At 34.9% G+C, this 25,252-nt stretch overlaps 1 protein-coding gene across 5 annotated transcripts in view; it reads right to left on the bottom strand.

Annotated features, from left to right (window-relative positions):
* Positions 1 to 1,776: 1,776 nt before the first annotated feature.
* Positions 1,777 to 25,252, bottom strand: part of PHTF2 (putative homeodomain transcription factor 2) — a 70,825-nt gene continuing 47,349 nt past the window's right edge. For all 5 annotated transcript variants that reach the window (XM_019474591.1, XM_019474595.1, XM_019474594.1 and 2 more), the window contains 10 exons: positions 24,287 to 24,445; positions 20,820 to 21,038; positions 18,157 to 18,285; positions 16,732 to 17,004; positions 15,381 to 15,512; positions 12,696 to 12,782; positions 11,510 to 11,665; positions 7,766 to 7,861; positions 4,180 to 4,305; positions 1,777 to 3,392 (listed from right to left, as the gene is read on the bottom strand). In XM_019474591.1, coding sequence (XP_019330136.1) covers positions 3,372 to 3,392; positions 4,180 to 4,305; positions 7,766 to 7,861; positions 11,510 to 11,665; positions 12,696 to 12,782; positions 15,381 to 15,512; positions 16,732 to 17,004; positions 18,157 to 18,285; positions 20,820 to 21,038; positions 24,287 to 24,445 — 1,398 coding nt within the window. In that variant the 3' untranslated portion in view covers positions 1,777 to 3,371. The remainder of the gene's footprint in view (positions 3,393 to 4,179; positions 4,306 to 7,765; positions 7,862 to 11,509; positions 11,666 to 12,695; positions 12,783 to 15,380; positions 15,513 to 16,731; positions 17,005 to 18,156; positions 18,286 to 20,819; positions 21,039 to 24,286; positions 24,446 to 25,252) is intronic.

The following is a 25,252-nucleotide window of genomic DNA, read 5'->3' as shown; positions in this document are numbered from 1 at the left end:
AATGTACTTAATTTTTAAAAACAATCCCAACATCAAACAACAGAGAAAGAAGAAACAGATCAGATGCAGCTGAAGTTTTCACATGAGAAACTAAATATAGTATGTTCTTAAAGCTCCAGTAATACATTCTTTCAAAAACCAGAATGCACTTTGGTCATTATTAAACATTAGTACAGAGGCAAATAAAATACAATATGCTTGTTTGTGTTGCTTTATATATAAAAATATTTTTATACCACATAAGTTTAAGATACATTACTTCAAATCTTTCAAGATTCTGACGATTGCAAACATAATGCAACGTCCAGACGCTTGCACCTAATTACTTGTCATTTTTCAACATGAGGCCACTATTTTAGAAACATAAAATGTAAGAATACTTGTGCCTGGTGATATTAATCCTCCCAAAATAATTTGCAGATGGAAAGTTTGTTCCAAATAACTTAATTCTACATGGGTGAACACCTATTTTTGTCACACTGAAGAACCACGAGTCAAAATGACTGGTCCATGTGGGAGGCAGGGATGGAAGGCAGAGGGAGAGGTGGGAAACCCAAGGCTGGGAAACCCCAGCCGGGAAAGCGCTAGGGAATGACCCCTGCTGGGGAGGGACGGGAGGAAAGGAGGTTATTTGAAGACACAAATCTGCCGAATGCCAGGCTTCATGAGTTCTGCTGTTCACCAGAGGAACTTGTTTTCTGTGTTTAACTGTTCTTAAACTCCAATGTGGTATGAATGGTATATACTATAGTGTACAAGAGGAGAGCATTTCTCTATCTTATGCTCAGTCACTCATAGCATTCCTTTCACCGCTAAATCTTTCGCTTGTTTAAATATTCAACTTCGACATATAATATATACTGCTCCATAGTTCACCATAATATATTCCAATTAATATACATTTATATGTATATATATAGTTTCTCATTAAAAGTAACAAAAAGTGCACATATTGAGCATGCACAGTCAGAGCTGCGCAGAACAGCCCAGTATTTCAAATAAATACAGTATTTAATTTTATCAAAATATCATACAGCATGGTAACCATTTACAATTATTGCTCTAATAAAAGTGTTATCAAAGAGCACTTGTTGACCTGTTATATAATACCTTATGAATATCCCAGGATATTTAAACTGCAGCTTATATGAGTTTAGATCCTGGAATTACTCAAAATATTAAAAATTCCCACTTGCTTCTAATAGGAATATAAAATATTTCTGCTACCTGTCATACTGTATTGTCAGTACTTTTTGTATATGTCTCACTTTTCTATTGCAACCAAACATCTATTGATGTTATGTTGTTCTCATAAATGATTGGTGCAAATGAAATGTTCTAAGCAATTTTACCACACTATAAAAGAATCAAATTACTTCCATATAGCGTTACTGTAACTAAAAATGTTCAGCATTGGCTTCAGTTTTAACAACAGATATAGTAATTTAGTGTAATCAACTTCCAGGATTTCAAGTTCTCATACACATAGTTTTTGATGTTATGTTGTTCTCATAAATGATTGGTGCAAATGAAATGTTCTAAGCAATTTTACCACACTATAAAAGAATCAAATTACTTCCATATAGCGTTACTGTAACTAAAAATGTTCAGCATTGGCTTCAGTTTTAACAACAGATATAGTAATTTAGTGTAATCAACTTCCAGGATTTCAAGTTCTCATACACATAGTTTTTGACCCTCCCCAAATCTGACCCTTTCCAAAACTAAACAAGTAAGTTTGAAAATAAAATATAAATGTCACTAAAATGAATTAGTACAGAGGCAAATAAAATACAAAATGCTTGTTTGTGTTGCTTTATATATAAAAATATTTTTATACCACATAAGTTTAAGATACATTACTTCAAATCTTTCAAGATTCTGACGATTGCAAACATAATGCAACGTCCAGACGCTTGCACCTAATTACTTGTCATTTTTCAACATGAGGCCACTATTTTAGAAACATAAAATGTAAGAATACTTGTGCCTGGTGATATTAATCCTCCCAAAATAATTTGCAGATGGAAAGTTTGTTCCAAATAACTTAATTCTACATGGGTGAACACCTATTTTTGTCACACTGAAGAACCACGAGTCAAAATGACTGGTCCATGTGGGAGGCAGGGATGGAAGGCAGAGGGAGAGGTGGGAAACCCAAGGCTGGGAAACCCCAGCCGGGAAAGCGCTAGGGAATGACCCCTGCTGGGGAGGGACGGGAGGAAAGGAGGTTATTTGAAGACACAAATCTGCCGAATGCCAGGCTTCATGAGTTCTGCTGTTCACCAGAGGAACTTGTTTTCTGTGTTTAACTGTTCTTAAACTCCAATGTGGTATGAATGGTATATACTATAGTGTACAAGAGGAGAGCATTTCTCTATCTTATGCTCAGTCACTCATAGCATTCCTTTCACCGCTAAATCTTTCGCTTGTTTAAATATTCAACTTCGACATATAATATATACTGCTCCATAGTTCACCATAATATATTCCAATTAATATACATTTATATGTATATATATAGTTTCTCATTAAAAGTAACAAAAAGTGCACATATTGAGCATGCACAGTCAGAGCTGCGCAGAACAGCCCAGTATTTCAAATAAATACAGTATTTAATTTTATCAAAATATCATACAGCATGGTAACCATTTACAATTATTGCTCTAATAAAAGTGTTATCAAAGAGCACTTGTTGACCTGTTATATAATACCTTATGAATATCCCAGGATATTTAAACTGCAGCTTATATGAGTTTAGATCCTGGAATTACTCAAAATATTAAAAATTCCCACTTGCTTCTAATAGGAATATAAAATATTTCTGCTACCTGTCATACTGTATTGTCAGTACTTTTTGTATATGTCTCACTTTTCTATTGCAACCAAACATCTATTGATGTTATGTTGTTCTCATAAATGATTGGTGCAAATGAAATGTTCTAAGCAATTTTACCACACTATAAAAGAATCAAATTACTTCCATATAGCGTTACTGTAACTAAAAATGTTCAGCATTGGCTTCAGTTTTAACAACAGATATAGTAATTTAGTGTAATCAACTTCCAGGATTTCAAGTTCTCATACACATAGTTTTTGACCCTTCCCAAAGCTGACCCTTTCCAAAACTAAACAAGTAAGTTTGAAAATAAAATATAAATGTCAACTAAAATGAACATAAAACAGTGAGAAGATGAAATAAATACAAAGATTGCACAAGACAGTCAGATGTAACCGCTTCAATTTTCCAAATGACATCCTTGAAGAGGTTGTAGCATCTGAAATACAGATTCAGTGGCTGCTTTGAGGCAGTTTTGTCAATCAATGAGCTTTTCTGTAACGCTGTGTTATCTCACCTTCTTCATATATTGTCAGGATTTGATCTTCCAGAGCTGGAAAAGTTAGAGCAGTAAATCAACATTATTTCTCATCTCAGTTTTCTGTTTACCAGAACTGCAATACCACCACATTTTTTTTCTTATTGCATTTGCTGCATTTTCTATGATACACAAAATAAATTTTACATTCATTTACTTCTAACAGGAAAAAAATGGGTAGATGTAAGCAAACCCAATGGCCAGTTAAGGGCTTTGTGCTACAAGCTTGTGGAAACTAACATGCCCCATAACCTGAATCTTGAAATAGTTTCCAGAGTTTGTAGTTCAGAGGCAGCCAGAGAGTAGGACCTAACAAGATAGTCCTTCAGCCATGACAAAACGACCCTGTGTGAGATTGGTCACAGTAATACTGTATCTACTGTAATACTTTACCGCAGTGCAAGACAAGGATAGCTTGCATCTTTCTGCATCCCTTAAAGAGCTACAAAGTCAACAGTGAGGAATTCGAGAGAGAAATCAGATCTGGGATGTGAAGAAAAGTTAAATAAGGTCTTGTACTTATGTGTACAAATGTATTTATGTCTAAGAATTCTTGGTAATTATGTGTCCTAAATGAAGTTAGAAAGCCACAAAAATGAAAAGAAAAAAAAAATGTTAAAAGGGCTGCTTTGACAAATACATCACTATTCTTCTGATATAGCTTAAATTTCATAACCATTTTCAAACAATAAATCTTCTAGTTAATACAGTTAAGAATTCATTAGGCTACAACGTATGATCCATCTATCATAACATTCTGAACGCCATGGTGAAAAAAAAAGGATGCTTATCAAGTAGCTACCTTTAGATTAAATCCAAGCAAGTCACTGATGACACCAGAAACAGCTGACAGGATGACAACTTGGGTGATATTATAATGGAGTGGATTCATTGTAAGCCCATATAACCTAAAGGGACTGTCCAGTTCCTAGTAATGCAAAACAACAACATCGTTAAAAAGCAAAAATTACACAAAGGGGTTTTGTTCACATATGTATTGAGCGATATTAGATAGTTTAGGAAATCTTCAAGTCACAGTGGAGTAAAACATTCTCCTACTCTACTCTTCTGCATATAACAAACAATGTGCAAGAAAATACCCATCACATTAACTGATTGTTGACTGATGGTGTCTAAATAACCCTTCAAAAAATTGGAGGCTACCCATCGAGAGCATCTACCAATTTGCTCATAGACCCAGGAACATAAGAGCGCTAGTTTTCCTGGCACCAAGGTGCCATCATTTTAGAATTCCTTATAATTTTCCAGAAATCGCCTTCAGTGTTAAAAGAGCTGACAGACAGCAGAACCACAAAAAACAAGAAAAGAAAGATTTTCCACAGTGACAGAAGGCTACCTCACTACTATGAAAAATTAACAAAAATGTCTTTCCTAATGACATTTCCCTCCTTTTCCATTAATTTTGAGAATACTTACTGATGAACATAGCCAGAAAAGGAAGATAAAGGAAAAAAAAATACTAATAACCATTTAACTGCCAATATTTTACTTTTTTTTTACTGGAAGAATCAAAAAATTAGCCAAAATTCATCTGCAACAAAACTTGGACAAAGAGGCTATTTCACCGATTTTCAATTATTGGTGTGTGAATAAAAAGTCACTCAAACTTTTTTGGCCTAGAAATATGTCAAATAAAGGAAGAAAAAAAAGAGTTTTAAAATATAAGAGTGGGTTTATATAAAGTATAACAACTATCACTGCTTTGGTCATTTATATTTTCTAGCTTTAAATTCATCTTCATCCCTCTCCTGCATTACATCCTGGGCCTTGAACAAGGCCTTATAAACCCTTTTTTAATGAAGAAGAATTTCAGAGCTCTGACTCTTCCTTCAGAAGAGGTGAAATAAGAATGAACAGCCTTTTCATTTAGATGTAATGTGGTATAAAACTGCTGCAAATACAAAAGATATAAAAGACATGATTCTGAGAAGAACAGCAGAGAAATTCTTTTAAGGAAGAAGTTTTTAGATTTTGAATTCATCTTACTAATTTTGGGAGTAAGAAAATAGTAAGAATATTCAACGTAATATAGTCTTCAATAAAAGCTTAAGGATCAAAAACATCCAAAACCAAATTAAAAAAACCCTCCTTTTAACTACTGGGCACAAAATACGTAACTGTGTTGATCACTAACTACCAAGAATTCATGTAAAGCTCATACTAGATGGGGCTTGGAAATCCCATCTCACTTTTGGGCACGTTCTCACAGTAACTAGGTGATGGCCTGGGTCTGGGATTTGTGCCACAAAAGCCAAGTCCCCTGTTGGAAAGGCCATGTCAGTTGATACATTTCTGAAAAGAGTAAAACATGAACATTTTTTTGAAAACACTGAGAAAAGCATAAAAAAGGCTGAAGTGAATCAGGTCAAGGGTTGATCAGCATCCTGCCACCACCAGCAGCTACTTCTCACCCCACCTATGTTCTCACAGCACACAAACATTTCAACTCATGAGACACCCTGAATCTGTTGTGCTTTGTCTAGTCTACTTGTCCAGTCTCTCCTTGAACCCAGATAACCTTTCTGCATCCACAGTGTCCTCTGACCAACAGTTGCACAAGTTGCTACCTGATGCACAGAGAATACTTCCTTTCGTTTGTTCCAAAACCCAGTCCTAAAAGCTTTGCGGTCCCTTATTCTTTTCTCTTAACGGGCTTGAATTTTCCTGACTGCAGAGGAAAGGTATAGAGGCATTGAAAGATATGGTTTGGGGTTACTTATGATAATCCAGCCATTCCCTCTACTGATGGGGATCTCTGCACATGAAATCAGTATCAGTTGTGCTATACTCAAACATGGTGGGAGGGGGGTGTGGATTGAAGGAAATTTATCTAAGGGGGAGGAAGATACTTTTACATTTGCCAGTCATTCCTGGGGAACTGTTCTACATGACCGCTCTATCTTGGACTAAATTAAGAAGTTGATTCCCTGAAGAGAAATCAAAATACTGTTGTTACCTTAGTTCTGAACCCGAGAATAACAAATAGGCAGCATCTCTAAGAACTTTACCGTAACAGCAGAATGTACAAGATCCAAATACTGAAAGCTGAAGCTAGATAAATTTAATTCAAAAATAGTTTACACAACAGCAGAAGTGATTAAGCACTGAAACACCATGCCAAGAGAGGTGGGGAGGCAAGTCATTAATTTGTTTTTGTAGTGTCAGGACTTGCTTCCTCTTTGAAAGGCCACTTTAGTCAATTATAAGTTATATACTGTTAATTTTAGTGTGAAAACACATAAGGAATACTAAATCTAATTGATTTTATTTGTTCATAAAAGCCAAACCTAAAATAAAAAAAAGTTTTTCAAGTGTTAAATTTATCACTCTTATTTGACATTCAGGTAACCCTTAAGTAAGTTTTGGATTAGGGGAATGTTTAGTCTGAAGGAGAATGAGACATTTCTGGAGCAAGAATTAAGCTCCCAGACAACTGAAAGAACAAAACAGCTTGCTTCCCAAATTATGACAGATCTGAGTTTGAAAGAACAGAAGAACTCAGCAGAGGCAATTTAGGAATAAATGTGTCTTCCTGAGAACCTCAACCACTGCTTTGTTAATAACAACAAGTTTAAAAAAGCCCTAAGCATGTCCATGCTCTAGCTCCAGATGAGTGAAGTAAGATGACTTTTCTTCTGCAGAATTCTAGAAATGGGAAGTAATAAAAAAATTCATGTTCTCTCACCATGAAGAAATATCTTCTACCCACCAAATATAGTTAGCTGGCAAACAGGATAATATTGCATAAGCAAAAAACTTTCCTACTGATCAGCAAAATTCCATGCAAAAAAAAATTTGCCAAATAGTTCAAGGGCACAGCTGACATATTTGAATTACATTAAATGAATCCATACCTTTAATTCACTTCTAAATGGACCTATGTAACAATTTCTGTCTTCCAAAAAGATTCTTCTATGACAGTAAGTAAAGAAGACTTCAGGTATAATCTAGTTTTAATTTGAAATGCTAACCACTGACAGTTTTTAAGAGGAATTATTTTTGTGGAAGAATACAAATCCTCCAGCAGCTTATTACTAGAAACAGATATTGACACTCAAAACAGACAACAAAATTTCATCATTTATTTCCCAAGGGTTCATCATCCTGCCCATCCCAAAGTACTTTCTCTCACGCTGCTCATATACTGTTGAAGAATAAAACTTACGGTATGTAATAATAATTTGTAATCCACAATGATAGCAACATAACAGACTGTAATGTATGAACAAGTAGCATCGCTGTGAAAGTTACGGAGCAGATTTAAACCAAAGCATACTGTACTGCCTGCAGAAGTAAAACAAGTGACTCATTAAGCAATCTATTCTGCTTCTTAGTTATATACACTGTAATACTATTTTAATTCTTACCTTCAATAACTTAGTAGCAAGTTTTAAAACATTGTTCACTAGTGTCAGTTCGGCCTTCTTATTAGGCTTTTTCTCCATTTTCAAGTACAAGTTTATCTGATTTAAACAAAATACAAGTATCACCAGTTATTCAGAATTTAAAGGAATTCATTTGGAAATATTTAATAATAAAATGATTACTCAGCAGCCATATGATAGAACAGCAATGACATTTCTGCAAGCAAGCAAATTTTTTTGCTTCCTTTTTAATATTTAAGAACAAATACTGCCTCAGTATCACAGGAAAATACAATGGTTTATGATATAACAAAATACATGACACTATTATAGCAACAACTTCAAAGTTTAGTGTAATCTACAAATCAGGCAAGAAAAAGCACCACACATGTAAGGTTTACATAATTTCTCTTTCCTCCTTCAATAATTGCCTGAGGTTTGTCAATTCATTTCCAGAAGGTTTTTATACTAGTATGCAGACCTTACCAGGCTTAACATCCCCAAAAGTTACTCAATAGACTGAAATGCTAAAACATAATTTTCCTAAAGTATAATTTCTTTCAAAAGATTTTAGTATAATTGAGTACTTCATGAGCACCTTGAGTGCAGAAAATCACTTTCCAGTGCCTTGAAATATTTGGAAAATTATTAAACTTTTCATTGCTGTATAAGAACAGTATATTGATCATTTCAACAGTTCTGTGATCCAGACTTTTTTAGGTCATTGTTTCTGAGAAAGCTTAGTTAAAAGTACAAATCAGCTCTCTCTTGGCCTAGCAATTTTGAAACATCAGCTTTCATTCTCAAATGACCTATCTTTGATATCCTAGACCAGACAAAGGTTAGTTTTTCTTTTTTATTGCATAACAAAAGCAAATCAAAGAAAAAATATCTTGAAGAGCCATGAACTTTTTATTTTAGGATGACGACCTTCAACAAAATAAAAAATGAACAATTTAGCAATATGCTGAAGTAGTCCTTCAGATGACAGAGACTCTTACCAAGCTACAGAAGCAAAGTTGCAGAAAGGAAGTGATGCTGTATGATGCTATCATATATTTAATCACCTTGTTGTAAGGTGATTATTGAAATAAGGGCCACAGACATCTAAACAAAGTAACTGAATATTACAGTGACCTTTTTAGGGAGACCTGGTAAGTTTCTTATACAAGTTAAAAATCAAAAACTATGCCTAATATATTCCAAGACATATTAAATTCCTGAACTATCAATTTCATTGTAAAGTAAATTATGCTTTTAGAGGCAAAGAGATTCCAGTGTTTAAATATGTAAATACTGATTTCAACAATACAAGTGTTTATAAACAAGAATAAACTAAGAATAAAGGCTCTATTTAGCAACTCTGGAAAAATGGTAGGTAATAAACCCTAGGAAGGTTCAAATCTCTTTTAACAGTTACTATGATTTCATTAACTTATAAAAAAAAAAAATCAACATTCAATAACAAACTTTGAAAGGAAGGGAGAGGCAAAGAGATTCCAGTGTTTAAATATGTAAATACTGATTTCAACAATACAAGTGTTTATAAACAAGAATAAACTAAGAATAAAGGCTCTATTTAGCAACTCTGGAAAAATGGTAGGTAATAAACCCTAGGAAGGTTCAAATCTCTTTTAACAGTTACTATGATTTCATTAACTTATAAAAAAAAAAATCAACATTCAATAACAAACTTTGAATCAGGAAGGGAGTTTGAATGTATGTGTATATGCACAGGCATCTACCATACCTATTCTGAGACTTGAAACTGGCAAGACAACTTTGATCAGACCATACGTTGTATTTTACTCAACAAGGAACCACTGAGGCACTTAATTTAAAAGACCAATTAAAAACACTTTCAGAATGACTTGAAAAATTACAGGCAAACAGCATACAGTCAAAAAATCCCTTGATGTAAAATGATTGATCTTTTAGTTTCCCATCATGACTCCTAATCATGAAATTCATAGGTTGAATATAAAGCACACAGAAGTGGCTGGAACTTTGCTGACAGAAAGTAGAATTTGCAATTTCATCTTATCCGTGAAGCATTAAAATTGAATCTGGGGGTTGAGGCTTGTTTGTCCTTTTGGTTTTTTTGTTGTCATTTTTTGTTTGTTTTAAAGCTTTATTCTCTTCTCAGTAAGCCTAATAACACTAGTGTGCAATTTTCAAGGACACCAGTTCAAGATGTACTTTTTTAGATCAAGTGAGTGTCAGTCAATTGTTTGGGCTTGACCTCTCATGAAAGGCCAAAATGCCAGACTTTAATGAGTCTGTCTCAAGAACACTGTAAATATGCTACGGTATCCAGCTAGTATGTGAAATCAGTCCAAAATGAGTTCTACCCAGGGTGATGTGTATCCTTTTTATTTTCTGAGAAACAATTGTGAATTCTATTTTGGTTTTCATTTCATAAAGTGCTCAAGCATTTTTGAGCGGAAATTACTTATAACAGGATAAGCTGGATTCAATACAAAGCTAAGTGTCTGATGATCTAGCACTTTTTAAGTTCTGGGGCCATAGAGAGAGTGCTTCTTTTAATGTCCATGCTGGCTTAAAATGTTCAAACACTGACTCTCATGAAGAGCATAGTATAGAAACCTATGAAAGCAAAACAAAGGCTTGACGTGTGTCTCTCTCGTGCCTTGCTCTCTCCATTTTTTTCCAAGCCTTATCCCAAACATTTCCCTCCATTTTCATTCCAGAAACAGAGGACATAAGCTTCACTGGGACATTAGGCTATTTGTACTCTGAGGATCAACAGAACGATGCAAAGCTCTCCAGGCTCAGGAACTCTGAGATGTTTCATACTGGTCCAAAACACAGCATTCAGGACAAGGTAAATAGGCAGTCTGTCTTCTCAGTGTCTAGCCTCATCATCTTTAGTAAAGACAGAATGAATTCTCATTGAGCAAAATATGTAAGCAGTCATTTATACCATCTGTCATAAGCTTCACATCCTGACTTTGGGAGACTCAGTTTGGAAGATTTTATTCTCGAACTTGAACACATTTCCTGTAGGAAACCTGTGAACATTTCTTTAACTGCTTATTTACCTTGTGCTGAATGCTGTGTTTTGCACCAGTGTGAAACCTCTCTGAGCACAAAGAGATTGCTTCTTACCTAACACTAACTGAACATGCTTAGCTTGGAAAACTATCAGCAGTGCCAGGCAGAGCAGAGAGGGAAGTTTGCAGTACAAATGCCGACTAGAACATTCCTGAGAAGAAAAGTATATAGACCCAAAGCCAAGCTTGACAGATGACTGAAAGAAAAAGTTTCCAAGGAGTCTAGAGGAGACTGTATGTAATCCACGCAACCTAGCAGTCAAAATTGTTGGACTGGAAATAGTGACCCACTTTGTAGAGGGTAAGTTTGTTTTCAAATCTTTTACTCTTCCATCCAACACTTTGAGAGTTCAGGTTTCTTTTTCCTGTTTAAAAGCTACTTTTTATGTTTGTGTTCTGTTAGATCTTTAATTATATCAAATGACATATACTGATATCTCTAAGCCCACTCACTTAAAGAGAAATTGGGATACAGCCATCTCAATGTTCCATATAATTTTTAAACAAAGTCACACACTTCTCACAGAAATTGAACTTCAGGTTGTAAAGTGTTGTTTCACTACGCCATAATTAACTCCCTAATCCAGACTATTTTAATACATCTAAAATGCATGCCCGAGACCTACGAGATGAATGACTTGTTTAGATACAAAAATTCTGTACAAGTTCTCACCTGCTCCGTAAGTAATATTGAGGTATTGCTGTACTTTTTACTGGTTTCAGATCCAAGTGTAACAAATCTTAAGAGAAAAAGAGTTAGTGAAATGCACCAAATCACGAGCTCCCAATTGTAGTGACAATCAAGGAAGATCTCATGCATGTGAAGCAGCTGAAAACAAAAGAGAAAAAAAAAATCAAAATTTAATTCAAAGTAATGATTGCATTACAACATAAGAAAATAATTACGTAACTCCCAAACTCCAAGAAAAATTTCCCAGTAATAAGTATATGGATTGTTTTTAGGCATAAAAGATTTTTGAATCATTATTTAAAATCAACACTGTGTCAAAGATACGGGGTCTGAGAAAAGATATGCCCTGAAAGGCTCAATCAGAATTTAGACACATCTTTTTTTCATATCCCTAAAGCAACAGACAAAAAATATACACTCTTTAAACTCGTGTTCAAACTTGCAAAGACATTATATGGGATAAAAAACAAAATATATCCTCAAATGTACTGAATTATATACAAAATTGCATCCAAGCAGAGTTACTGCTAAATTATATTCTTATTAAAATATTTATAGTTATCTACCAGGAAAACACACTAGCATTAACTAGGGAATAAAGTAGAAAAAAAATACAACCAGAAGCCATTCAGAAGCTTCCCTGTATTCTGAAACAGAAGCTCAAGGAAAAAATCTTAAGCAGTAAAAATTGTCTTTAAACATAAATTTGCTTACTAAAAGATATTCCACTAGAGGGCAGGCTAATACAGCCAGCAATCTTGTTTCTCACAAAAATCAACCGAGGTCAATCTCAACTGTCTTTGCAAAAGTGTGTTTTGATGCAAAATGTTAGAAAAAAAAAATTTTTTGGGAAAAAAAAAAAAAACAACTGTGTTCCAAAATCCACGATGGAAAATGAAAGAGGACACAGATTTAAAAAATAATAATAATATCATGTTAGGAATTATGCTATCAATAAGTTTCTTTAGCTCTTACAGAATAATATTCTAAAGTAGATAAAATGAACAATACAAAATGGAGCTTAATCTTCTGAAAAGCTGTAACAGCTGTTACTGATTTTTCACTGTGGTCTTTTAACTTAATAGGAATCACCATGCAAAAGGCACTCAAAATTATTTCAAAACCTATTTAAGTCATGGATGTTTCTATACAAGTAAGATTTCCTCACCTGTGCACAACAGATAAACACAACTGAGATAGTCAGTAGGAAGGCAGATGAAACTATTACATCAACTGAGCGTTGAGGACCTCGACGCTGAAAATAAAGGATATGCATATATGTGAGTGAAAACCTACCCAATCAGCGTTGATATTTAGCATATCCAGTTAGATTCACACCTTGAACCTATGTTTCATCATGGCTCGCAATTCGGCAATTTAAGTTCCAAACACCATATTAGGTCCCAATATCACTACATTTGAATACCCCTAAAGGCATGTGAGATTAATTCAGATGCAAGCATTTAAAGATAACTGTAAGAAAAGAAAATATTCACCACTTGTTCAGTCAGCTCCTTCATGACGTGAAGTAACTTTCATTTAGGCAGCATTCCCTGACATAACAAATTCGATATAGCACCGGGCTTTAACCCCAAGTATCAAACCAGTGCTAACAAAAGATTTTTGGACACCAGATCGCAACAGGATATCAAGATATGATTTCACATGGTTGGTATTTTCCATTACTTGCCTCTTTTTAACACACAAAAACTGTAGCTGTAAATCACTGTCCCATTGTTGTAGGTGCAATAATATAATGTCTCCCCCAAAAGAACAAGAAGGAAAACTGGGGAACACACACACTTGTCTTGAAAGGTGCAATCTCACTGTTTTCAACCATTTTTTTCTTGCTTACTGGTACAATGAAATGTTTCTACACACTGAGCTTTTTCCTCTTTTTTTTTTTTTAATTAAAAAATTAAACATCCTGTGCTGCACTGAAACATGTACAAGTTATAACAGGCATTTATTTCTCAACTTTGTTCTCCAGACATGCTACTAATTGTATAAACTTGAGAAGAATGCGAGGTGTACATATGCAAGATATAACTTTGGAACTTGGAGAAAGAGATAGGAGGCTTAACTACTGAAAAAAAATTAAGTGCAAATTACTACTGCAGGTATGCATGCACTACTTCTATACTGAGCCAGAGTGTTTTGCCTGTGTGAGACTTGAGATATGCATATACCCCAGCTCACATCTTCACAGGTGGACACATATACAGACAGGTATATGCAAGAGTATTTTGGACAAATGCTATGCCAGTATATGCCAGCAGCACCACTGCAAGAAGGCAGCCCCGCTCCTTAGCTGCTTGTCTCCATTCCTTTCCTTGTGCTAGCACAGGCGTCACAGAGCTGCCCAGTGAACCAAGTAAAGCAACAGATGGAGGTGAAAATTACTGTTCTTGACTAGTTATTTTTCAGTTGAGTCAGTTCCCTATGCACCTGCCTCTGACCACTGTCTGATGGCTTTTTTTTTAGCCACATAATTACACAAATGTTTCTGGTGGCATAAGGAAAGGTGGAATATATAGGTGTGGTTGTGAGGAAAGAAGGCAAGACGCTCTCTCCACAGCAATGCTACCATATGCAGTCTTTAAAGCATCAAAACTACATTCTATTGTACAAGTGATGTTATCCTCCTTTCCTCCCAGCCAGCAGCACATTACAGACTACAAGGAAAAAGATACAAGTCTCTCAAATGTAAAGTTTAACAGCTACCTCTTTTTTACAACCTCCCCAACAGACACTTCCATAACACAAGGGGTGTTGTAAATGAGTCGCCTCAATTCCTTTTAAAATGATGCATCTTTCAAATTTAAGATTGTGCTCTACATTAAAAATTTTGCCTGATGCAAATAAGGGGATTACCACCACTAACAAGAGATTGTCAGTTGCTGTTCACCAAAAAACTGTTTCTATAGGAACCAAATGGGGAAAAACCTAGCTTCATCAGAATTGAATTACTTAATGCAGAGAGAAAAATGGAAAAAAACTGGGGGAGGGGAACGACAGGGGTGGGACAGGGGAAGGACCAAAAAACCAAACCCGAGTTAGATATATGGATCCTTTCACACAGAATCATCAAAATGTTCCGGCTTGAAAAGATCATTAGAAAGATATAAGGAGATTACTCAAATATGAGCCAAACATACAAGAGGGATCACAATGTCTTACAGATAAATACTTGGGCATAATTTCTAGCTTCACCTGGCACATATACGCTCACAGCACAAATATGCACATAAACTGCCTTGCTTCGTAAATTCCTTCTGTGTTCATGACACTAACTGGTCGGGCTCTTACAATAAGGTATTTTCTGTATTATCATAGAATCATTAAGGTTGGAAAAGACTTCTAAGATCATCGAGTCCAACCATCAGCCCAACACCACCATGCCCACTAAACCATGTCCCTAAGCGCCTCATCTACACGTCTTTTAAATACGTCCAGGGATGGGGACTCAACCACTTCCCTGGGCAGCCTGTTCCAATGTTTAACCACTCTTTCAGTAAAGAAATTTTTCCTCACACTTTATACTACAAGTGGTCATTTTTACCCAACATATTCACCTGAGAGACTTTTCTGCTAGCATTAGTGAGACAAGGCTCCAACTCTGAACACACTCATACTTTACTCCGAGGTAAAAACTAGACTTTGACTTTCTCACAATCTGGCTGCCTGCAGACACTGCTGGCCCAGAGTTACTAAAATGAAGCGTATAGGGCACATGTGCACCCATAGGGGTAAGTGCACAGGAGGAAAAATTCAGACTAGAATACCAACCTTCCATCAACAGCATATGAGACATTTTATATTAAAGTGGTAGCAAAGATGTACATTATTTTACCTTTAAATAGGACCTGAGAGAAAGCCACATTTTTATATTCTGTACTTTCTTCAAGCGGAAGTGAGGAACCTCAGATTTTCTTGCCCTTCTGGCAGATGTTAGATGACCAAAAAGTTTGGCAAAAAGTAGCCTCTGCAGAGAAGGAAAAAAAATTACTTTAACTGTCAATTGATTTTCAAGGGCACTATAAAGAAAATGGGAGAAAAGGCTTCACTTAATATGTCAAAGTAATGCACAATGTATCAGTGTAAATTAAGATATGTTAATATAGTGCAGAAATAAGAGTAGCGTGTTACTAAAAAGAAGAGATACACTAAAAAGTTTTAAAAGTCTTCATATTCTAATGATAAACAAAATTTAGCTACACTTTGAGTTCCTTTCTTCAAATTTCAGACAACAGATCTGCTATGCTCTTAAAATTTGGGAGAAAATCAAACCTGCCAATCATTTGCATTAGGGAGTGCCTTTATCACCGAAGTTCCTTCAAACAGAAATTATTATTAGAAGCAGGTTAATTCTATTCTACTGTATTAAATCACATATTCTGGCTACAATTTGAGAAAAGACTGCTATGCTCTTAAAATTTGGGAGAAAATCAAACCTGCCAATCATTTGCATTAGGGAGTGCCTTTATCACCGAAGTTCCTTCAAACAGAAATTATTATTAGAAGCAGGTTAATTCTATTCTACTGTATTAAATCACATATTCTGGCTACAGTTTGAGAAAAGTATAAAAATTTTTCTTTTGCAGACCAGTAAGTATCTATAATCTGCAGCTAGTAAAGGATATTGATACGCTCTTAAAGTTTAAATTGCAATAACAAGCAACAAATTAACAGGTGTATTACTTCAGATAGTGGCTCTCACAGTCTCCAGCCGTGAGACCGATCTACCAGCAAAGCAGGCAGGGCTCTTGACTAGGGTCTGAACTGGATTGTTTTGAATTAAACTGAAGGTTTTAAATGAAACACACTGGTAGAAAAAATTTGAAATGTATAGAGTTCTTTTATTGAAACTCCTTCTCCTTGGGGAAAACTGAGACAAACTGGGACATGACTAAGAGCTGGGTTAATGCATTGAGCCAGAAATCTGAAACAAAAGGTTAAAAAGTTTTCCCCTCAGAAATGCTCTCTAGGAAAAAAGGTTTAGCTACAGAGACTGTACAGAGACTTCAGTCCGCTGCAACTGAGTCATCTCCTGAACTGTAAGCCCACTGAAGTATTTGTCATCATTGATCTATGAATCATAGTGTGCTGAAGAAAACAAGTTTAAAATATCCACCAAGTCAAAAAAACGCAAACATTAAACCTTGTTTTGCTTTGGATGAAGCCTCTTGGTTTGCTGTTCATACCTGTTTATATGTCCTCTCTGCTACACATAGCAGAAAAAAGAAAATCCACACTAGAGACACACGGACCACAAAACTTATAATAACCATTGAGAGAACCAGAATGTCTCCATTTGATCCAAATGCAGTCATACAAAGTTCAGTGGCAGAATGTGTGGCTAGTTGTTCCAAATCTTTAGCTTGGGAAAGTCGAAAGACAAATGGCATTAAACCCAAGATTAAAGATATGACGTTTCCAAAAATCTGATAACCAATTCCTGGTATATAGCTGTTCACCTAAAACCAAAAGAAAACAAAGTATATTTTTAATTTTTTAATTAATTTGGAATTAAGTCAATAAATAAATTATTGTTACTGTCTTACTATCACAAAGAACACTTTATAACCTGATAAGTTATATGAAACCTTCAACCAAGCATCTTCACAACTGAAAATTAAGAAAAAGGAAGTCCTCAAAGAGCACTTAACACACCAAATATGACAAATCATTTAAAAACCCAACAACATAACATTGCAGTTAAGAGACTCCAGTGCATATTCTTGTATTAAAATTCATTCAACGCTGAATTAGCAGAGTGCGCCAATCAGACTGTGTTGCTTACATCCTGCATGTTGCTCCTATTTGTGTTTTGCTTTTGTTGCATGTTTTTTTAAGGAATTAAAGTTTTCACAGTGCAGACAGGACTGGAGTTCTATTGTGTTGGCTATAGCTTTGTTAAGTTTACTTCTACTGTGGATTGCAACCAAAACTGTATTGTCTCTGAGTCAGGTACAGAGATCTGAACTAAGTTTGTGAATACATTGCTTTGTAACAAGTTGGAGATGGTAAGTATCAACTTGTCAGAATTAGTGATAGTTTTCTTAAGCTATGCTAGGATTTTATGTTCAACTCTACAAAATGCCTACGTTGTCTATATTGAAAAAGAGTACGACATCAATTAAATGCTTTTCCAACTGTTTCCTGAAGAGGAGTACTAGGAAAAAGAAGGGAGGACTAGTGAGACATCCCACTCATCCTCTTAGACATTTGTTTCCTGAAGAGGAAAGCTTTCTTTTCCAATCTTAACTTTAGCATCCAAATACTCAGATCTGTATATTCGTAACCCAACATATTCGCTGTTCATCAGAATCAAGGAGATAAATAAGAATATTCACAGCATGTATCACTTTTGTGATATAAAACAGAGGTTGGCTATGTTAGTAAGCACCTAACAATGCAAACACATTCTATTGTCCCAACAGTTAAGATTTGGTAGCTCTTTTATCTGTTAGTAACAAGTAAATCAGAGTGATGTAAGCCATAGAACAATAATGTCAATAACAAATACTTAAAAAAAAAAAAAGAAAAAAAAACATAAAACAAGCTTATTTTTGATAGTGCTTAGACTCCTAAATACAATATTTGCATAAAGTAAAAAGAATACTCACTCTGTTCATTATCATACCACTGATTTCAAGCACAGACATATCTGCTTTCTTGCAGTCATTACCCTCCCATACAATTGCACTTATTTTTTCTAGTCCTGGATTCAAACTGTGGATCCAAGGCAAATGACTCTGGGGAAGACAAGGTATATATTCCATCAGAGATAAAAATCTATTGCCATGTCAGTATGCCTTTGTCAGCAATATGCTGACAACAAAAATGCTGTAGACTGACACAAATATTGCTATATAGCATTTACTTCTACTGTATGTTACTATATGTTAAACACATTTCTTAAAATCATCTACTTCTTTTCCAAGAAATAGCTGTGAGTACAGAGATCTCTCCTTCCCCATACTTCATTTTCTAATAGTGTGAGTTATTATGGTTGAGGATTAATTGGTTTCTTTTTTGCTCAAACATATCAAAGAAGAGAGAGGTATGAAAACAAAGGTCTACTTATAAGCCATCTTTAGTTTTGCCACATCTACTGTTTGATTTTTTTCTTCGCCTCCCCCCCCCCCCCCACACACACACACACATTCTGAAAAGTACTCTTCTCAGGTTGAGCCTAAGGCCAACAATTTTTTTTTATTTGCTTTTAATGATATTGGTGCACTTCACAATCCTTGTTATGGATAAAGGCCCCCCTATGCTAACCGCATCTGGCAAGACTCAGAGAGAGTGGTAGGAGTCTAATCAATACACACTGCTCCAAGAGTCAAGCAATCCCAGCCTCATCTACTGAACGCACTTATGGCTGAGGCACCTCTACTCTAAACAGAGAGCCAAGTGAGAACTAAAGGATCTGGAAAAATGTTGAGGCAACAAGTTCTGCTGCGGCCATTTCTTGACTTCCCTCAGCCCCGTCTCGTTCCTCTCCCATTCAGGTGATTAAAATTGCTCTCAACTCTGCCCGGTCACCTAGCACTATGTGCATTAAAGTACTGGAAGTGGTGGTGCTGGGGTGTGTGTGTGTGATATTATTTTTAAAATTTAATTTATCCTTGATTAAAGGTAAAGCTTTTTATTTTATTACTTATCAGTATTTATCGGAAATCTTTGTATTCTGCTAAGTAGTCAATTATCTCCCTTTTTTTTTTTTTCCCATTGGATGAAAAAAAATTGATTTATATTATTAAAACACCACAATATTAGTTGCAGGCCTTTCTTAATCACAGATTTCCAAGGTCTCCCTCTAGAGGGAGTATCAACACCAGGAGCTGAAACTCAAAAATTCACAATCTACAATCAAACAGAAAAACACTCAACTGCAGAAAAGCAAAGTCAATGCATATATTGCAATTCAAGTCCCTATTGTAAGGCTTCCATTTTAGTGTTTATATGGAATGTAAGCAAGAAGAAATAAAAATAAATCAAAAAGGTAAAGACTGCATGAAATCCAAATTGTGTGGTGTTAGGGGGGTGTTTTTTAAAAATCAACAAATACATCCTTTTCAATTCTGGTTATGAGTGAAAAGCCTATCTTTTGAAATTCCTTTCCTTAGCTAGCATTAACACCATCTCTTGCATGGCATTCCTTAGTACTGATGATGCACTAACAACACATATGGCATGTTTACCCAGAAGAATGTTTCACATTCTCTCCATCTCTTTACTTAAAGGTGTTTTTTAAAAATCAACAAATACATCCTTTTCAATTCTGGTTATGAGTGAAAAGCCTATCTTTTGAAATTCCTTTCCTTAGCTAGCATTAACACCATCTCTTGCATGGCATTCCTTAGTACTGATGATGCACTAACAACACATATGGCATGTTTACCCAGAAGAATGTTTCACATTCTCTCCATCTCTTTACTTAAATGGTTCAAATTAGCAATGCAATTAACATGCAATTTAAAGATAAGACTTGTACTACAAATATAACTGGCACCGTGACATCTGAATGGAATTTATCAAATGAAGACTAATACTTGACTGTTAATGATCAAGTATTAACGATGGATTCTGTCCAACATTAACCCAAGGCAGGCTGCAACTGAAGTGTTGCCCAACAAACATTAAAATTTTGAGAAATGACTGCCTATATGTTGCTACAGAGTAGCATTAAAGAAGGAAAATAAAATTATTAGCTTTAAGGTAAAAATAAAAATATTATATCTAAATAGAATTTAGATATCTATAATACACATGTAACATCATATATATACACATTATATATACATATATATAACATTAGATACTATGTATGTTATCTTTGTTTGCGTTTTTATATATACATTTATATATAAGCAAACAGAAAGATGCCTGATATGTGCTCACAAAAAAAGGACTTCCACCAGAGAAAAAGAAAAAAAAACAAACAAAAAAACCCCCCCACCAAAAAAAAACAAAACCACAGAACCATCTACCACAGAGGAAACTCAAATCAATCAGTACTTGTCCTGAACTAGAACTAAGATTCAAACGCTCAAATATTCTGTAGGCTATTTCAGTATATTGTCATATCCTCTTCATCTGACAAATTAATGACTGAGTAGCAGAAATCAAATTTTCCTTGTTTTAATTCTATCAAATCACTTTGGCTTTGTTACTTTCATTTAATATAGAGTTCCTTCTCCCAGGCCTCCTGACATATGATAAAGTTGATAATACTGAACTTGTGTGTAGTGTAAAAAAAAAATCAAAATTGGTGGACACCAACTTGATGAAATGGGTCATCTCTGTATTCTTTCTTCACACATGGATTCATTTGAGGGCTTTCTACATCTGTCTCACTGGTACAGGAAGAGTGGCACTCTGCACAGTGTAAGAGGTCCTCCCACAGCACATCTTCGGTTTCCGATTCCGGCCTCGTACTCTCAGAATCTTGTCTGGAGCTTGAACACCGAGAACTGCAGCTAGTACCTGATTTAGGTATATCCTGAAATTAAAATATGCATTGGAATTAATGCAGCTTTTTTTATTCTACATCATTTCCTGACAGAAGGCTTATAAACTTCAAATTAGTGAATCCACACTTATTTGGTTTTTATGTTCCAATCCATTATCTTTCTCATCAGAAAGAATTACATGTTTATTGAAGGAGTGTCTAAGAGGTTGCACATTTTTAGACACTGTACAAACAAGTAACAGTCCATGGTCCCTGTTTTGTTGGGGAGGGGGTCACATAATGAAGAATCAAATCATTTTAACTATTAAAAGGAAATAACTATTTTACAGATTTTTAAACTCGTTAATTTAGACTTTAACAGCAATCATCAAGCCAGAGACTCCAACTATGTCTCGAACTTCTGATTTTTATAAGCTATAGATTAAGCCGCTTTTAAAACGCTTTACAGCTTCATTATTTTAGTGAAAATGTAAAAGACACAAGCGAGGCTTGAAGCCATATACACCAGACTGAAATTGTAATACAGAAATGTGACTCGGACTAAAAAAAGCATCATTCACAAAGCTTTTTAAATTAATTTGAAATTTTGATTTTCTGACTCTAGTTGTTTGAGCTGAAGTACTTCAGCTACTTATTAACTTTGCCATGCACTAAGGAATTCTTTCTCTAGAAAGGGCAAGACCCTGGAGGAAGAAGGGACGGATATTTCTAGTCATCCAAGACCTGAGGCACTCAAATAGCCTTTCAAGCAAGCAGTGTGGACACAATTTAACTAGTTTTAAAATAAAGCTTGATATGTTTCAGAAGTACATTTCTAAATGTAAAAGCCTGTAATAAAAGAGGAATTGACTCTCAAAGTCCCCTACAAATCACATTCCCCCGTTGTTACTACTAACATACCTTCTCAAAGACAAAGAGAGAGTGAGCTTGTTTGAAGACAGTTATGCATCAGGTGTAGAGAGGAAAAATAAGCAAGAGTATACATAGCTAATGCTAGGTATATGTGTAATCTACAGTCATACATAAAATTTTAATTATTTTAAACAAACTGTACTTGAGAAAGAAGCATGCCTTATTATGTTCAAATTTTACCTATATCTTAGATAAAAAAAGAAAAATATTAAGTTTGGGACATTGAAATCTCCCCATGGATACGTATGAAACAATCTAATGTTGTCTTCAGAACAAGCAAGCAGAGCTTTAAACTACTTTCTAGAGTAAGCAGAATCCATTTCCTGCAAGACAAGTAGGTAGTCTTAAAAGCAGTACCATCCTACTCATCACCATCCTCTGGCAATTTCCATTCCCTCTTAACAGAAAATTTATTTATTTCTACTAGTTTCTCTCGAGAATATACACAATTTTTTACACTGAAAAAAATAATCAAGTAATGTTTCAGCAGACCTACTAATTTAACATGATTTGTAATGCTTTACTATCTGAAGAAATGTTCTTTGTTCTTCCTGAACATCATGCTTAATGTATTTTATGTAAGCAATTTTGTAAAGAAATATTTAGAAAAAATTTGGTCTGAATGCTTTCCCCTTCTTTCACAAAGTGAGGGATAACATCAATGCAGAAAGAGTCTGAACTATTTTTTTTTCCCTTAAAAAAATAAATATATTATTTATAGAAGGCAGTCGCTACTGGGTACGATTGAGTCCTGAAGTTAATAAAGTAAGAACATTAAAAAAAGCTTGCTCAAACAACAATTAAGTTGACAAGTAAACATGAAGATAAAAGAAAATGTAGGACAGAAGTTGAGAGTATATCCACTGACTTCACTAATTTATTTATTTTTTTTAAAATACAAAGCAAGCTTTCACAGATTTGAAAACTATTGTTTCATTTCCTTTGTAATCGTGCGGGGGAGGCGAGTTGGTAACAACAAAGAAAGGCTTCCTCTTTCATGGCATCAGTCAGATAAGTAAACGGGGAACAAGTGTAAAACATTACTGCCAAAGCTACACATGGAGCAAATTTAGTCTCCTCAGTTTCTGAAGATATCTACACAGTCTTCCCTAGCTCTGAAGCTCTCTGTGCAAGAGAAAAATAAATTTAAGCTGAAAAAAAATTGACTGTAATCATGTCATTCTGCTTCCTCTTTTCAAGCGCTACCAGCTGCACAAGTATACAGTCTAGAGGCATCTTTGTAATATGAAACAAACAGTTCCAAGTATTGACCTGTTCAGTTATCCTAAACCAAACATGCATAAGGCATTAAACACTCAAATCAATTAGCCTTCTGGATCTTTTTAACCAAAGTCTGTGAGAAATAAATGAAAGAATACAAGAGAAGATTATCTAATAATGTTTTTATGCAAAGCATCAACTTCAAGGCTTTGCAATTGTTATCAGAGAAGCAATATCTTGAACCCTTCTAAGGAGACGTTTCTTATATCAAGTAGAAAGCTTATTCATGAGGCTCTGCCTATTAAACCCATCTGTAAGTGGACTTCTGTCAGAGCTGAAATTACTCTTAACACTCTTTCCTCAGTCCTAGTGGAAAAAAAAGGCAATACAGCCTTTAAAAAAAAAGGTTCCATGTATCTGTCAAGTTGCATACCATTAGCAAAAACGAGCATAATTTCTTTAAAATTATAAATAAAAACAGGACAACATGTCCCTTTCTCTTTCAATGTCTGAGTCCTTATGATTAAGGACTCTGCTAATATGGATTCTATTAATTCCCCTCTCCTAAGCTATGATGTCATCAAGTCTCTTAAAATTTCAGTATTTTTATGTATTAACAACTTTGTTGAGATTTCATGACAATATTTGAAATGATTGTTTCAATAAATAAGAGGGAATGAAAACTCAGAGGTAGAGTCAATGAGACTTCTCCACAAGAAGGCTAGTGAATGCAAAATACTAACTAAATGGAGAGAAACAGCAGCACTAGCATGATGAAAATTTGCATGTTGCCAATTACTACTCTTTCTGTAACAAATCAAGTTTCCAGAGGAGATAACTGGTGTCAAAAGACAGCAAGAGAGTTGGCCATAAACTGATGCAAGGTCTATAGAATATATTTTAGGCTCCTTACAACAAATTGAAAAATAGGATGAAGCTCAAACCAACTAAATAAAACCCTCTTAATTTCATAACACTGTCATTAAAAAAAAAAAAATCCCTGTCCCCCACTAGCATGACTTCCAATTAACAGACTCCTAAAATCCAATACAGGAGAAAAAAGGTTTGAGGAAAATATATCTATTCAGTAAGAAATCAAAAGGTTTTAACAATTTGCAGAAAAGCAGCAATGAAAAAGAACATACCTCCAGAGGATAGTGTTTCTTATAATGGTGAGATTTCCTGTTTCGAAGTGTACAATCACTAGAAGTGCGTTCTACATTGCGACGTAAAGAATACCCAGTTTCAGGCCCCTCCTCACTAGAAACTTCATCTGATAAATTTGCCACAGTCCTGTGAGTATCCTAGTGCAAGAAATACAGTAAGACGTACACTCATACTTACTGGGTCTTGTTTTCAACTACTGAAATCAAATTTCTTTCTGCAACATTATTATCTATGCTCAGTTAAATCAGATATTAATGCATTTCCAATTGTCAAAATTAAGTGATACAGCAGGAATTACAAAATAGAAATTGTAGTATCAAAATAAACATTTCTCAGATGAAGGGCTAGTTCATATTATACTGAAGAACAATTCTGACATTCTTATTTTAAATGTGATTTTGTCTACCAAGAAAGGCTTAGAGGGAATATATCCAGATTTGAGAAAAAAAACAAAACCAAAACAAAAACCATCAAAATTGTGATAGCAGACACTATAACATTGAATTATCAACACATACAGTACAAAGTCAACATTTACCTCTTCTTCCAACAATAAAGTGCTACAGGTTGCATGTAGAATACTCAGATCATTAATTTATTCCACTTTCCATTTCCCTGATTTTAAACTAAAGTTAAAGTAGCCCTTACGGTAACAGAAAGAAAAAAGGGGAGCAAAGGATCATTCAGCTGTCAAAAACTTTTTTTGCATATTCTCATTTGTTATGAGATCACCAGATAGGACCCTGTAAAGTTTCCTTTGGAGTCTTCCTGTCATCAATGAAATACTAAAAGGACAAAAATAGTGAAGCTATTCTCTATGAATACAACAAAACCTTTTACCCCCCTGCAACTCAGACATCATTCTCTCTTCCATGATGAACTCTGTTTTCTGAGATGCTTGAAGGTCAGGTCATTTCACATTTTTAACAGCTGAGTTGCACAGA

Source organism: Aptenodytes forsteri, unplaced genomic scaffold, assembly GCF_000699145.1.
Source record: "Aptenodytes forsteri isolate BGI_AS27 unplaced genomic scaffold, ASM69914v1 Scaffold137, whole genome shotgun sequence".
Taxonomy (NCBI): Eukaryota; Metazoa; Chordata; class Aves; order Sphenisciformes; family Spheniscidae; genus Aptenodytes; species Aptenodytes forsteri.
This window is presented reverse-complemented; position numbering and strand designations above follow the sequence as displayed.